A 15053-nucleotide genomic window follows, 5' to 3' on the forward strand; every position below is an offset into this window, starting at 1 on the left:
CCCCCAAACTGGAGCAGTGGCTACAACAGATCCCAGGAACAACATCAGACATCTCAGTCCAGAAATGTGCAGTTCTAGGCACAGCCAAGATAATGCGCAGAACCCTCAAGCTCCCAGGCCTCTGGTAGAGGACCCGAGCTCAGAGGATGAAACAAGACCACCCGCGGAGGGTGAGAAGGGATTTTTTTTTTATATATACCTTGTAAAATATTTCCACTGAAAGTGATCAATTAGTATTTGAGTTATTATTATGTATTTGTTGTGTTCCTCCTCACTCAGCTGATAGGGGATCTGCTGTATCTTGTGCCACATGGAGCTTCTTTTGTTATTGGCTGAGTCCCCTCTCTGTGATGTGTCTCTGAACTGCAGCAGAAACTATCCTTAGGCTTCTATCTTCTCATTAAAGCTGTAATTGCTCAAATAAACAATGTAAAAGAGCATTTATTTTTACATCCATGTTTTCTGTTTTATGCCTAAAGATGCTAGGTTTATTAATTGTATAAAATGCAAATACATAATCCTTAAATAGTTTATAAAAGGCCAGTAAATGAACAGAACATAAAGTGGAGTTACAAAGTGCCCCGCCTCTGCCAACTAAGCATTCATCATTTGCAAATAAATTACACATTCTCTAAAGCAGCATTCAAATTAATCTATTAAAAATAGAAATACTGAGGAAAAAGAGCAATGAAGTGCTTATGCAAAACTTAGTGCCCTTTTTCTGCTTGTTAGCAGAAGTGTGTTGTCATTACTAACTAGCCAGTGACTAAGGAATGCTTGAGAAGTGCATATGAACAAAAACACAATTGAAAAAGAGGTTGTGCCTTGAAAACCACAAAATTTTTCCACAAGTAAAACAGTTAGGGATGTTCCTTTTTTGAAGTAAAAAGTTATTTTAGTGTTTTTAGGACTGTTACACCTGATTTAAAGGGTGTGTGTCAGCTCTTCAGGAGACAAAAAGCCAGGAAGGTTCCAGGAGCAGATGGCATGTCCCCCTCTTGCTAGAAGGTCTGCGCTTAGCAGTTGGCCTCCATCTTCACCGAGATCTGGTTCAGGCAGAGCAACACCCAAGACTCTAAAAGCTGTGGGAATAGTTGTTAGAGTCCTATAGATTCTAAGTTTAAAAACTTAGAAACAGTAGGACTTCAAGAGAAACCTTTGATCCCCACCTTTGACCCCCATCGCCATCCACCACAGCACTGTGTCTGTGGTGTATACATTCAGGTTCCTGGGTGCCATCACTCAGGACAAGAGATGCTGGTCAACTTCTACTTAGGCATAATCCAGTCTGGTCTCTGCCAGTCCATCACAGACTGGTTTGGCTCACCAACCAAACTAAAAAGAAACAGACTGCAGAGGACTATCAAGACTACAGAAAGGATCACTGTCCATACAAAATCTGTGCTTCTCTAGAGTGAAGAAACAAAGAAGTGGTATCATCAGTAGAACCCCCTCACATCCAGGTTTCAACTTCTTTTCACCTCTCCCCTCAAGATGGTGCTTACAGATTGACGTACGTAAAAACCACAAGGCCATCGTGGATCATTTCGACTACGAAATGATACACTTTCATTTTTGTAAATTGCCACATTCAGTGCGAGTGGTACATGGTAAACAGAAAAAGTTGCACAGCAGAATGTGTGTGCAAGTTTGTTTCTACAAACATCTATATAAATAAACAAAAGCCAAAAAGATACAGACACTGCTGGTATTTCATAAACTTCAAAATCTGCTTTGATAGTATGAAACGTTTTAGTTACATTTGTAGCATTAAGGGATCCCCCTCCCTTTATGACCTCTGACCTGCCATTATCTGTCAGCAATTGTTCTATATAAAAAGTCATTCTGTCCTAACTGATTGTTGGTATTGCCTTGGATAAGTGCTTGCATATTGAGGGTTTTACACTCTCGGACATCTAATAGGTAAAAATAGATAGTTTTTACACTTCTTGTAAGACAAACATAATTTATGCAGAGTTGAATTTTGTTCATTTAATTGTGGAATCTTTTCAGATGTAAAAAATGAATGTTGATGATATTTATGCTTGCATTTATTTAATAAGAAATTAGTCAACTGGTTTAACAAACTATTTATTTTGTCTTACAAGACACAGGTCAGTGATCCAGAACCTTTGAACAGGAAAAGATAAGCGTAATCGCCTCAGGGTTGATGACACTGGTCAGGATGCCTGTCTGACAGTGTTGAATGTCGAATTTGATAACAACTGGAGAGAGACCTTGGCTCGCTCAATTGGTTTTTGTTCATTTTGTGTTCATCTCCATGCTGATTCCCTCTTTTTCCATCCTCGTCAACCTATGTTTAAAGCAGACTTGTTTTAAAATCTAGCTTTGTTTTTGTGAAGTCCAGTAGCAGTAAAGTAGAGTAAAAAGAGAATCTAACAAAAGTTAAGAAAAACTATTTGTAACTTTAAGAGATAAGTCAATTAATGAATCACTCCAGATGTGCGTCTCCCGTCTAACTAGATGGAGTGATTACAATTTGGTAACTGGTGATGAAAAAAACAATGTTTGATCTGGTTATGAATATAAGCTGATGGTAGTTGATTAACAGATTTTTATTTCTGATCTAATACTTCCTAACTAATTTGACAATCTGGCAGAATTATTAAGATCCTACTGACCAAAATTCCAAAGTGAAAATACTTGTCAAAATAGTCCTTCAGATCATAGTGTTGTTTTGGTTAAATCATTAAGTGAATATAATTATTTAAATCAGGTTCTGATGTTTTTTGTTCAGCTGTTCCTTTTTTAGGAGTCCCAACAGCGAGTCATCCTCCTACATCTAACTCTATCTTTTGTGTCCTCTGTCCTGACTCCAACTACCTCCATGTCCTCTGTAACTGCATCCATATATCTCCTCTTTGGCCTTCCTTTTTGTCATTCCTAATCCTATCTATCCTTGTCACTCCCAAGGAGAACCTCAACATCTTCAGCTCTGCCACTTCCAGTTAAGTCTCCTGTCTTTTTGTCTCCAAACCACACAACATAGCTGCTCTGACCACTCCCTTGTAAACTTAAATCAGGTTCAGATAATTCAGAGTAATCACTTGCTTCTAAACTCAGAATATTATTGTCAAATTTTCAGTGTTTATTTTATTTTTGTCCAATTGAGCTTATTGTTTGATTATGATTTTATTTTGATTTAGTAATGAAATCTTAAAAGACACATTTGGTTTCTTTTATTGGTAATATATTGTGATTGAAAATTCCCTATGAAGAATGAATTCAGCCCTTAGTGGTTGAAATCTGATAATTAATAAGGGTGGATAAATTAAGTAATAAAAATATTATTTGTTGATAATTTTGATTTGATGACCCTTTTAAAAAGAGCTTTAAACAGTAGCAAAGTAAGCATCAGTCTTTGTTCCTCTTTCTACTCATTTTTGAATGAAGAATGCACTTCCTGTGCATGATTCTTCTTCTTGTGTCATTCCTGCTACATGTCAGTGAATTTTCACTATCAGTAGCAGCACCTACTGTCTAAGAGGAGATCTGCAGTGAGTGCTATATTCTTGAAGCAGAATAAAGGGCAACTATGTTCTTTTGAAGTCCCGACTGCTTTAATTCTTGTGACTTCAAGAGAACAGAGTTGCCCTTTATTCTGCTTTAAAATGTAGCAAGAGGAAAAAAGGGTGATGCTTACTTTTGTAGCATAAACAAGCACCCCTTTTTCATGACCTTTGACCTACCGTCATCTTTCAGTAACTGTGCTTTCTGTAGTTCATTCTGACCTGAGTGACTTTTGATTGTTTTGGGACACGTGTGTACACTTGTGGTCTTCTAATCAGTTATTCACAGGCTGTTTACATGCTTTCTAAGGCTTGTGATTCAATGCTGAAATTAGATATGTTTATTTGATTATTATTACTGCAATTTAGTTTGTTTTGCAGCCAGTTTGTTGTAGTTTCTTTTGTGTTTGTTGTATGAGGACCTTCTTTCCCTCGTTTTGTCATTTTTGTAACCTGAAAAAAAACAAAAACATTTTTGCTCAGTATTTTTGTCCAGCAGACAAAAGATAATGAAAGAGAAAACAATAAAGAGAAACTTCGGTTGAGAAAAAACTTTTCATACTGTTAAGAAAGAACTGCTCAAGTTTTCATGTTGCCTGTCACCTGACTCTTGCTGGATCAGCTGCCTCCCTGTTGACCCACTGCAAAATTCACTGCTGCTCAGGTCATCTTAGACAGAATGCTGACCTCTGACCCTAAATGGGCTCTAGGCTTTAACCTGCCTCCTTGTCGTGGTCCTGTTGAGGCCTCAGCAGCCTTCAAGTCCCCCAAATAAGAAGCGTCGACTGGTCCTTCTGATCAGATGAGGCACCTATAACTCTGTGTGATGAGAAAGATCAGGAAGAAGTGAAAAATCAGAAATGGTATTTTTCATTCCTTAGTAACGAGTGGTTACTTGAGGTTCTGCCATTTTCAACTAGTCTGCTCATTATCTTCTGACCTCTGATATTAAAGTTTTTTTTTTGTCCACACAAATGTCGCTCACTGGATATTTTCTCTTTTTTTATCATTCTCTTTAAAGTCTAGAGATGGTTGTATGTAAAAATCTTAGTATATCATCAGTTTCTGAAATACCCTGAGCAACAGTTTCTGCCATATGACTGGCTCATTAGCCATTTGTGTTAACAAACAATTTAACAAGTGTATGTAATAAAGTGGCCAGTGAGTCTATGTGTTTGCTTTCACACCACCAGGGGAAGGCTGTGATTGTTCAAAACTCAGCTAGTGATCTGTGTGGCTACATTACTTGTGCACCTAATATTCACCATCAGCAACAATGAAGTACTCTGTAGTTAGAGTTGTGTTGTGGGTCTTTCATTTAATTTTTAAAACAGTTTGAAAGTGTGCTACAAACTGAAGGAGTTATAGGAGCCAAAACCTTGTAACAGATTAGTCTACTCTGTGCTGTACACATTTAAAGAAGAGCACATCATAGCAGACAATGGTGACAGTAAAATAGTTTCTAACAGATCCAGTTTTAATAGTGCAGGTGCTGGAAGATGTCAGTTTGTTCAGCCAATGTACATTTGTGTCTGAACTAATCACATCCTCTCATGTCACTTAAAAGTCCTTATTGAGTTATTGAGCTACTCTGAAGCAGGAACTATGATAAACATAGTCAAAAAGTCTTCAAGCAGCCATAGACCCCACAGTGTGAAACCCAGAAAAGGCAAACCATCTGAATTGAGGTATAAGAACTGAACTGTGGTCCAAGAGCACACAATGATCTCAGTTTTATTTCTGTCATCTTAAGTGACTCTAGTCTCACAAATCGGTGTTTTTGCTTATATAATTTTATAAAAGCATTGCTTGTGCTTTCAGTAGTTAGTTACATAGAAGTCTACGATTATTTATACTTTTGGTCTGCAGTTTACCAGCAGTGTTGATCTATGTGAAACATATGTTGAAAAAATTGAGCACATTAATCCTAAATAGGTAGGAAAAGCAAGGTAGTGTAAAAATCTAACTTTGTTTTTTATAGGATGATCCTGAAACTTATCTCAGCCAGGATAAAATATGAATCAAGGTCAAACCAACATATTGCCTTACTGCACTGGAGTTTTTAAACATTCTGCTGTTTTACTGACTAATGCATAATGCATTGGCACTGTAACAGTTAGCAAAGCAACTCTTTCCCTTGTAAGGTGTGTGCAGTTAGACAGGACACACCATGCAGTGTCAGTATTGTGACCGCTTGTTGAACTATTCCATGCAAGTATAAGATGCATAAAATACAGTTGATTTCTATTTGTTTTGCCAGCATTGCCTAAATTTCATGACGTTCCTGCAGTCAGAGAAGCATCCTCCTGTAGATCTGTGGAGAAACTGTTGTTGATCTTGATAAAGGGTAGGATAGGGGTAATGCACCCTCATCTTTCCTTCTCTCCTTCCCCCCATTTGTTGAAGATTGTACTGATTGTGCTGCAATATGTCGCATGACCACAGTCATCACTGCAGACTGGGGAGCAGTGTCCCATGCTTATTAAATCAATGGTGTGCGCCTCTTGAGGCAGTGTGTGTGTGTGTGGATATACATGTGTTCATCACAGCATCTCACTGCAGGCTCTCTTGACACAGAACAAAGCACTGGCTTGCCTGTGTTACTCATCCAAATAATAAAAAAAGACTCCCTTTTGATCCTTCATGATGCATTTGCCTAATCTCATTCTATGTAGCAATAAAACAAGTCTCTGAATGTGTTATCTGGACATCTATTCAAGGGGAGGCTTTGATATTTATGAGGAAACCCTCATCCATATTCATCCACCTTAACTTGTGCGTGTTGACTTTTATTTGCTGCATTGCCCGTGTTTTGTGGACTTTTTCTCTTTTACCTCTACTGCACACTGTGTCTCAGCGCCGTTTTTCCACAACACAAGTTAAAGTGACTTGCGGGTGTTTGAGCACAATAGGACTGAAGCGAAAGGCTATTGAGCTTCTGTGACTGTTCGCTGAGCTGAGTGAAGGATCTGCCCCTAGACATTTGCACTAGAGTATCCTGCTGACTTGCTCACTTGCTCACACTGTCATAGAAACAGGGTTCCAGAGTGCAGTGGAGGCTCAGTCCGCTCAGGAGCAAGCAAGGGAGAGGATCGGGAGGAGAGAGTGAGAAGGAGTAAAAGGCAAAAATTATAAGGGAGAGAGCGAGAGAGAGAGAGAGAGAGAGAGAGAGAGAGAGAGAGGCAGAAAGGAACAGAGAGAAACAGAGAGGGACAAGTGAAAGTGAAGGATCAAGAGCGGGAAAAGTGAGAGGCGCTGTCACTGGTGAGTACACGCTGTCACAGGAGACAGAATCACAGGTTCAAATCTGATGCTTTGAGTGCCTCTTTTTCTTCTTTGTTGGTTTTTGACGATTGAATTCCTCTAGCTTGGGTGTAGTAGTGCCGGAGTGCAGTGAAAAAGGTTGTAATCTTCTTGGGGAGGAATGTGAAAGTGCTCTGATGCAGAGCAGCAGTGGTTGTTTATCTGTCTTTGATACTGTTGTAACCTCCCGTTTGTTCAACTATTTACTTTTGAATAATACATGCTGATGTGAAAAAACTCTTTTTTTTGGCAGTCCTTCAGACCATATTACACTATTCTGTATCATTTATGAAACACCGTTTTAATATTTGATCAGACTGGATGTCTGCAGCAGCACTTCCCGCCTCTGTCTTACACACCTCTGTCATTTACATTACTGTGTGAACTACGGTGAAATTGTTTAGATATTGATTTGTCTTCTCTACAGCTTTATCAATTATTGAACAACCGAACAGATGCTTCACCGCTCCACCTGTACAGCAGAGGTGAAGAAACTCACTCAGCTGCATAGCGTAAAATGTTAACTCAGGTCACTGCTTTGTGTGTGTGCGTAAAACAGCAAGAATGTGTATTTTCTGTTGCATCTCTGTGTGTTTGCACACTCTCACACCACTTTTTCTCTCTCTCATCCCTCCTGCTGGGTTTGATCAACTTGCATCATGACACTTTGATGAAGCACCAGGGCTGTTGGGCTAATATAGAAGAGATACCGCAGGATAGCCTGTGCCTCCTGTCAGCCCGTGTAGGAGGAAATTGTGTTACCGGGATCACTGTCTGCCATGTTGTCACTTAGAATTTAAAGTGCTTCGGATGTGATAATAGGCTAAGATTAATCTTGAAGCAAATATCCTCTACAACTTGTTTAGGGCTGAGTGTTAATCCTGTTTATCTCTGTGGCTCCCCACCTCCCTTCACCTGTTCCTGGAGTGCAGTTTTATATTTTTTCTGCCCCCTCCAGCAGCAGTGCAGCTTTGGGAGAAGCCTGAATTAAACAAATCCTACCAGCCTTATCAGCTTTCTGCTCGCTCCTGCTAAGACTGGACCCGGTGGCCTTCTTGAAGATGTATACATGTGTGTGGGCTTTTATTAATGCACAAATAGTACATGAAGATGCACAAAGATGACCAAGTGCATGCATGCATGTGAGTGTGTGTGTGCATTTTGAGCAGCATTGACGTGATTGTGTGTGATCAGGATAGCCGCAGGGGTCGTTTGCTCTCCTTTGTGGGCAGAGTCGGAGATTCTGGCATTTTGTCTTCCTTCCTCTCTCCTGTGACATGTTTATGACTTCTTGTTAAAATGTCACTCACTGAGGCCGGACTGTAAAATGCCCCTGCTCAGGGGCTTATTGTGCGAACAATAGTCCTCCCTGGTGTGATAAACCCCACTAAAGCACACAGATGGGAGTACACAGCTGCAGGATGGGTGAGATAATGCTAAGGTCTCTAAGGGCCCTTTTCCAGGCACAGTTTATTTCAATACAACATAAAATTGGGTTGAGTTTTGACAGCTTTGCTGCCTGAATCAATACCCTGGTCATTCGTAAGGGGAAACAATATCACTCTTGTAAACAAGAGAATATGCTGTTCAGACAATGATTACACTTATTTAGTGGGAGCAAAAGAAGCTAATGTTCATCCAGGTACCTAAGAGAAAAGCCGATTTCTGCATTTATGAGTTGGCCAAAAGCTGTGCCTCAGAGAAAAGCTGCAGCGAAAATGAAAATGGCTGTTTGGTAAGGAGGAATGGGTTCTCATCACTGAGTCTCACATGGTAAATTACCTGGATTTGTTAAGCTCTGAGGCTAAAAAGTCTCTTATTAAATTTTTCTTTCACACTCACAACAGCTATTTTCACACATGTACTGCAGCGCTGACAATTTCTCAACACTGTCTATAGAGGCTCTGTGGAAAAACACACCACAGAGACTAAACTTTCCTTAGCTGTATATTGCTTTCCAACTCATTCTTTTTGGAAATATTTTAAACATTTCTCAGGTGTCACCATGGAGTATTTCTAGTTCAGAGAGCATATCTCACAAAGAAAATCTAAGATACACTAAAACTGGCTGTGTGATTTTTAGTGACGTTTGAAACCACAGTATAAAAACAACGCTAAGTCCATTTATATGGTTTTTGAGGGCATTGGTTGGTATGCAAAAATTGGACACTGCTACAATAGAGGGTTCAACGGTAACATCCATAAATGTTTTTTTTGTTCAAATTAACAATAAATTGGGTTAAATTTTGACAGTTTTAATTCCTGAATGTACAAGTAGATAAAGAGTAAATACTGTTATTTGTCACACTTTTTTTCTCATTTGCCGTGTTCATCCCTTTAACATAAGCCACACTTTTCACAAGAACAACCCCATGTAGAGTGACTCCATAACACTTTTCAAGATACCCATAGATCAGAAGAAACCAACTCTATGACTTTACAGAAAAACAGAAAGAAAACGCTACTTTGTTTTTCCCATTTTCTGTGGTCATCCTGTTTCCTTGTTGAAGAATGTATTCACTACTGTCCACCTTTATGGTGTAAAGTCATGTTCTTTTGCAAAGGTCTGAATCTAATGTTTTACCTGCAGCTGAATATTGCCTTTAAGGTGTGTTCAGTTTATACATGTAGCACCGATTTGCAACAGAAGTCATCTCAGTGCATGTTACGTAAAAAAACAACAAGTTCAGTTTAAATCTAATAAAATACAATTTATACCAAGCCAATTTGTTCTAATTGCAACACAATACAAAACTGGCAAAACCACATTCAAATCAAATTACAGATTTTTTCCAATCCAATTACAATGCAGTACAATCAGACTCAGTAGATTACAAAATGCTAATTAGTATAAAATTGTCCATCTAAGGAAACCAGTCGATTGCAACAAAGCTACTCTTTAATTAAGTTCCCCTTTACCAACATGCAAGAGGTGGCAGACAACAGTAGGGAGGAACGACTTCCTTTTAGGAATAATAGGAGTAAATCACAAGCAGAACCAGGCAGGATGACCATCTATCTCAGCGGACTGAGGGTTTGTGAGGACAGGAAAGACACAGTCAAACAGAAGCAATTGGATGCAAACAGCTGCTAAAAGAAAGAAGAAGAAGAAGAAGAAGAACCATAGTGGCAATACTGGTAAATATTATCATCTACAGTAAACAGAGAAGAGTGAAGAAAAGGTACTCAGTGTATCTGGTCCCCCCAGCACATTAAGGCTGTAGCAGCATAAGTAAAAACATGACTCACTCAAACCACCACCAGTTACAATGCTTGTCAAAAAGAAAAGTTTTAAACCTAGTTTTAAATGTAGACAGGATGTCTGCCTCCCTAATAGAAAATAGGAGCGGTTTCCACAACAAAGGAGCTTGATAACTTTAACGTCTTCCTCCCATTCTACTCTAGGAACCACAAATAAACCTACAATATGAGAGCGAAATGCTCTGTTAGGAAAAATGGAACAAAAAACCTTAAAGATAACACAGAGATTTTTCATTAAGACCATCATGAGTAAAGACAAGAATGTTAAAAAGAATATTCTGAATTTAACAGGGAGCCAGTGAAGTGTTGCAACATTTAGAGGTATAATCTCTCCTAAGGCTTCTCCGAACCCTGGCAACTGAATTTTGGACCAGCTGATGTTTTTTTAGTGATTGTTTGGACATTTTGAAAATAAAGAATTGGATTTTTCCAACTTAGAGGAAATAAATGCATGGATTTTTTCTGCATCGTTTTGGGATTTTGTGTTAGTAATTTTAGTAATACTGAGGAAGTCAGTCCTAAAAACACGATTAAAGCTGAACTGAAATCAAACCTCAAAAAATTGACATTTCATGAATGTTATTTAGTCAAACACATCCACACAACCTTCCAGAACCCATTTTTCTGACTTAAAACTTAAATAAACTGTTTTTAGTATTTAAGTCAATAATTTCCGAAGTGAGTTATTTGTGGGGCGGAGTTGTCCTGGGTTCATGACGTTCACTATGCCAAGAACGCCACTACTGTCCAGTTGTTTACTAGTGGAAATGGAAGAAGAAGCCTTTTCTGAACACAATGAAATGTCAGAAGACTTTGCGGGAGTAATGGATAAACAGACATTCCAGTATGAACCTGAACCGACAGCTGGATCTCTGGAATCAGATGAAAACTCTTTAGATTCTGATTCTGATGACCACCAGGACAGTCATGGCTGGCAATAAAAAAAACATGGATAACAACTGAGTTGGGAACGTGGAACAGTGAGAACCGATTACCCCCAGATTGTTGTCGTGACATCAGCGCGTAAAACTAAAAATCAATAACACCAGCAGGAGAGAACTAACGCTGCTAACTTGAAGCTAACCGGATTCTAATTCAGTGCTAACCAAATGCTAACTTGTAAACAACATGAGCGCGCTTCAGAGTATCATTTATGAACTCTCACACCAGAGTAAACTAATCAACAGCAGGTTCAGACTATGACATTTGTTTAATCACACATGGATTGTTTATATTTTTCCATCAGTAACAAACTGCTCTGAATCACAAACTGATCTCAGGCTGTCAGCCTGTAAGCAGCTCATACCTTTTAATGACAGCTTGCGTTCACGTCATGTTTGAAGGAAAACTTCCTGTTTCTCGTCTCCTTCTCTGTGGCGATGTCCTCCTCTCCTTTTATCTTCTTTTAAAATTTAAAATAGTTAGAACTGTTGCTGTCCTGTTTTTTGGTGTGAAGCCAGTCCACTGCATTAACAAGGGTTGGAGCAGCGCTTCTCTTTGAAGTGATCCGAACCCGAGTTCTGATAGAAATTCCCACATCGGAGCTTAAGGATCCAAATCTGAGAAAGTTTTTTTTTATCTTTCAGGAAGCCAAAAAATGAAACTCCAGTGGTATTTTCTGTCCGGTTCAAACAATTAATTCCAGTGAACTGAAGTATATTGTACCTGGTATTCATCCACTCACTGATAAATGACTAAATGCTGTGAACCTCAGCGGCTCTATGGATGTCACACATCAGGGGGGTCACGGAAAAAGCCAAAAACACCCTACAGGTTTTGTCAGTGTTTGGTATTTTTTAAAAAAATCAATGATTTAAAAAAAAATTATTTTACAATAAGTATATTTTATGCTTTTCTTTCATTTGGTGTTGGCTTCAAAACACTATTCAGTTCAGCTTTATTGGGGGAGTTAAAAGACACAATCTGGTCAAAAATAACACCCAGGTTCCTAACATTTGTATTTGAGGCCAAAGTAACATCATATAGGGTAACCAGTTTACATGAATTTCTAAGCTGTTCAGCACCAAAGGCAAATTTTGTTTATTTTGAATTTCAGTGTAGAATATTAGAAGTCATCCAGACTGTCTTAATTAAGACATGGTTGGAGTCTAATATACTGTTTGGATATATTGGGCTTTGTGGATGAAAATAGCCCCATCAACATAACAATGACAACTAAAAAAAATCTTATACAAGCAACCTGACTTATATAGCAGAGATTCTGATCATAATGAATTATAGATATTGCATAAAGATAAAAAAGGGAGAATAAAGATTATTTAGAGATAGAACAGACCTATCATTATTGTTCAGACAGTCAAGTCCAAATTTTAATACTCAACAAATTTACTTTAACCAGCAACTACTGACTATATCGTACACTAGTCTTTGTTGATCATTAGTATGAAATCTCTGTGATAATATTATAGTAAAGTGGGGCTCAGTCTCTCCAGTGTGCACAGATATATTCACAACTTCAATTTTTTATCCTTATTGATGCTGAGCTGCAGATTACAGATGTGAGCTCCATATCCGGCAGGCTGAGGTGGGCAAAACATTAAAAGAGACACATTGATCTGGTTGTTGTAGCTGATACAGGTAATTCAGAATAGCCTTTGTATTGATTCTTCTCATGAACCTGTAACTTGTCTGCCTGTTGTTAAAGGAGAGACTTTCCTCAGCCCTTACTGCTGACGGTCTTGCACCTTATTCTTGAAGAACTTGTTCTTGGAACAGCAACAAACACAGCACTCCACATCCTGAGCTCAAAGAAATTACCATGACCTTTTTGCCTCTGCAGTGCATGGTGGTGATACATAATGTCTTCAAATTACATTAATTTGATTTGTGCTGTGCTTTTTTAAACATCTTTAGCTGCTTCACAGCTGCCCAGTGCTGGCCAGTGAGCAACAGTCTGCAGCTAAAGAAAGAAAAAGAATAAAGATCATCTTAATTAATGTCACTAACCTTTCAGTGCTGCACATTCTCCCTAGTTTTAGTATAACATTTAATTTCATACACTAATGTGATGATTAGTTCAAATAATGAATCTCTTAATCGCCTGTAACAGCCCCTGGAAGCCCTGGTTTGTCTAAACTATTACTTACTTTGCATGACAACCACTCTTGAACCTAAAGCTTTTAGTTTATGTTGACCAAAAATAAAAGTCTGAACTATCTGCTTGTTAAACAATGAGGTAAAAATATTCTTCTTAATTTGCATCTTTATTTTTACTTCTCCTAAATACATACATACATAGCAGTATTTTTCTTGAAAAGAAAGCAAGAACTGACTAAAAAATGTCTGTCAATTTAAAGTGAAAAGATTGAAGATTTGATGGTTTAGTAAATCCTTTTAACCTAAATCACTTTAACACTTTCTACTGGCCTCTAAGACACTACAATAATAAAATTGCTTCGTTACAACACTTTCTATCTAAACTTTAAAACCAAACTGTGAATTTATACTATATCTCACAAACTTTATAAAATCCTGGCAGTCATGAGTGGCAGCTTGCCTAAAAGCCATTATTTTATTATGACTCAGGAACTGCTTCTTACTGTAACTGATGTTGCAGAGCTTTTAGCACAACATGTTGTTTAATGCTGATCTTTTTCCAACCAACAAACATAACAGAGACATCCTGATGCACTGTCCTCGGATGCAGAAAAATCTACACTAAGGTTATCTTCAAATGGTCATTCTGGATGTGGGTAAGAGAAGTTTTTGTTAGGGAACATCCAACATAAAAAACATTTTTTGTCCAATTTAATATTCAGAAGGGAGAGTAGAGAGGAGACAGTTCTCTTTAAATTGAAAAAAATTCCAGCAGAAGCCGACACCCAGAGGAGCTGTTTGCTTTGACAGGTAAGAAAGGGGGACAGAAAAGCCCTGAGGAAAAGTCTAACAGTAAATACTGGAAGGGCTGATGAGACCTGTAAACTAAAGCTGCTCATTAATCACAGTACGAAGTATCATATGTATACAGAAAGGATAAATGATCAAATTCAGCTCCATTCTGAGGAGCACTGGAGCTGCTTTTCAGTTCGATACCACCTCCTAAATGATAAACCCTTCACGCTTGCTATTTTTCTTGTTATCAGCTGAGCTATAATGCATCATGAGCCCACTTTCTTCTGAGCACACAGGGCCCAAATGTCAGGCCACAGTTGATTTAGCAGCTTGGGAGTGATGGATGCTTTATGTGCTCATGCTGACTTGTTGTTTCCTCAATCATTCAGGACCCTAGGGCCGAAGGTTGCATCAATCCAAAGTCCTGCCCTTATAAAGAAAATCTGATGTGTTAGCATTTTTTAGGTAATTAGGTTGCAAATTTATGTGTCCTAGAAGTTCGCTTAAGGTATATTTAGAAATAAAATGGGTAGCCAGATAGTCATTTTTTACAGCATTATTGCAACAACTCACATTAACAGGTAATTTGAATTACTAAAATACCTTCAAGTAGAACACCACTTTACACCGATCAGTACACAGGGGAAATAACTGTTTCACAACATCAAATATTTGAGTAAAATGAAAAAATAAAAAGATTCCACAGAGCTGGTCTCTGTGGATGCCTTTGACATGCATGATGAATTAACCTTTTTTGTTTGTTCGTCTTAACTTTGAACATTAAAAAGCAAAAATTGTTTCTTTCATTTGGTAATAGGTAGGCACTTAGAAAATGCAGAATCCTACCCTGGCAGTGTGCATTGCAGAAAAACCTGCAAGACTGGCCAAAGCCAATGCCCAGACCCTACGTATCACTTTGAAATCTCTCTAATTGTGTGAATGCTTTTAAGCATTCACACCATTGTTTTCCTGTTTCTCTTTATTATCTATTATCTATTATTGTGTGAATGCTTTTAAGCATTCACACCATTGTTTTCCTGTTTCTCTTTATTATCTATTATCTATTATCTATTATCTATTCTTTAACTATTCCGTACGTTTTTCGGC

At 38.2% G+C, this 15053-nt stretch overlaps 1 protein-coding gene across 1 annotated transcript in view; it reads left to right on the forward strand.

Annotated features, from left to right (window-relative positions):
* Positions 1 to 15053, forward strand: part of syt6a (synaptotagmin VIa) — a 151933-nt gene that overhangs the window by 67471 nt on the left and 69409 nt on the right. Inside the window, exons 2-3 of the mRNA XM_025006597.2 lie at positions 6563 to 6635; positions 6667 to 6794. Of these exons, the coding sequence (XP_024862365.1) occupies positions 6563 to 6635; positions 6667 to 6794 (201 nt within the window). The remainder of the gene's footprint in view (positions 1 to 6562; positions 6636 to 6666; positions 6795 to 15053) is intronic.

Source organism: Kryptolebias marmoratus, linkage group LG8 (assembly GCF_001649575.2).
Source record: "Kryptolebias marmoratus isolate JLee-2015 linkage group LG8, ASM164957v2, whole genome shotgun sequence".
Classification (NCBI taxonomy): Eukaryota; Metazoa; Chordata; class Actinopteri; order Cyprinodontiformes; family Rivulidae; genus Kryptolebias; species Kryptolebias marmoratus.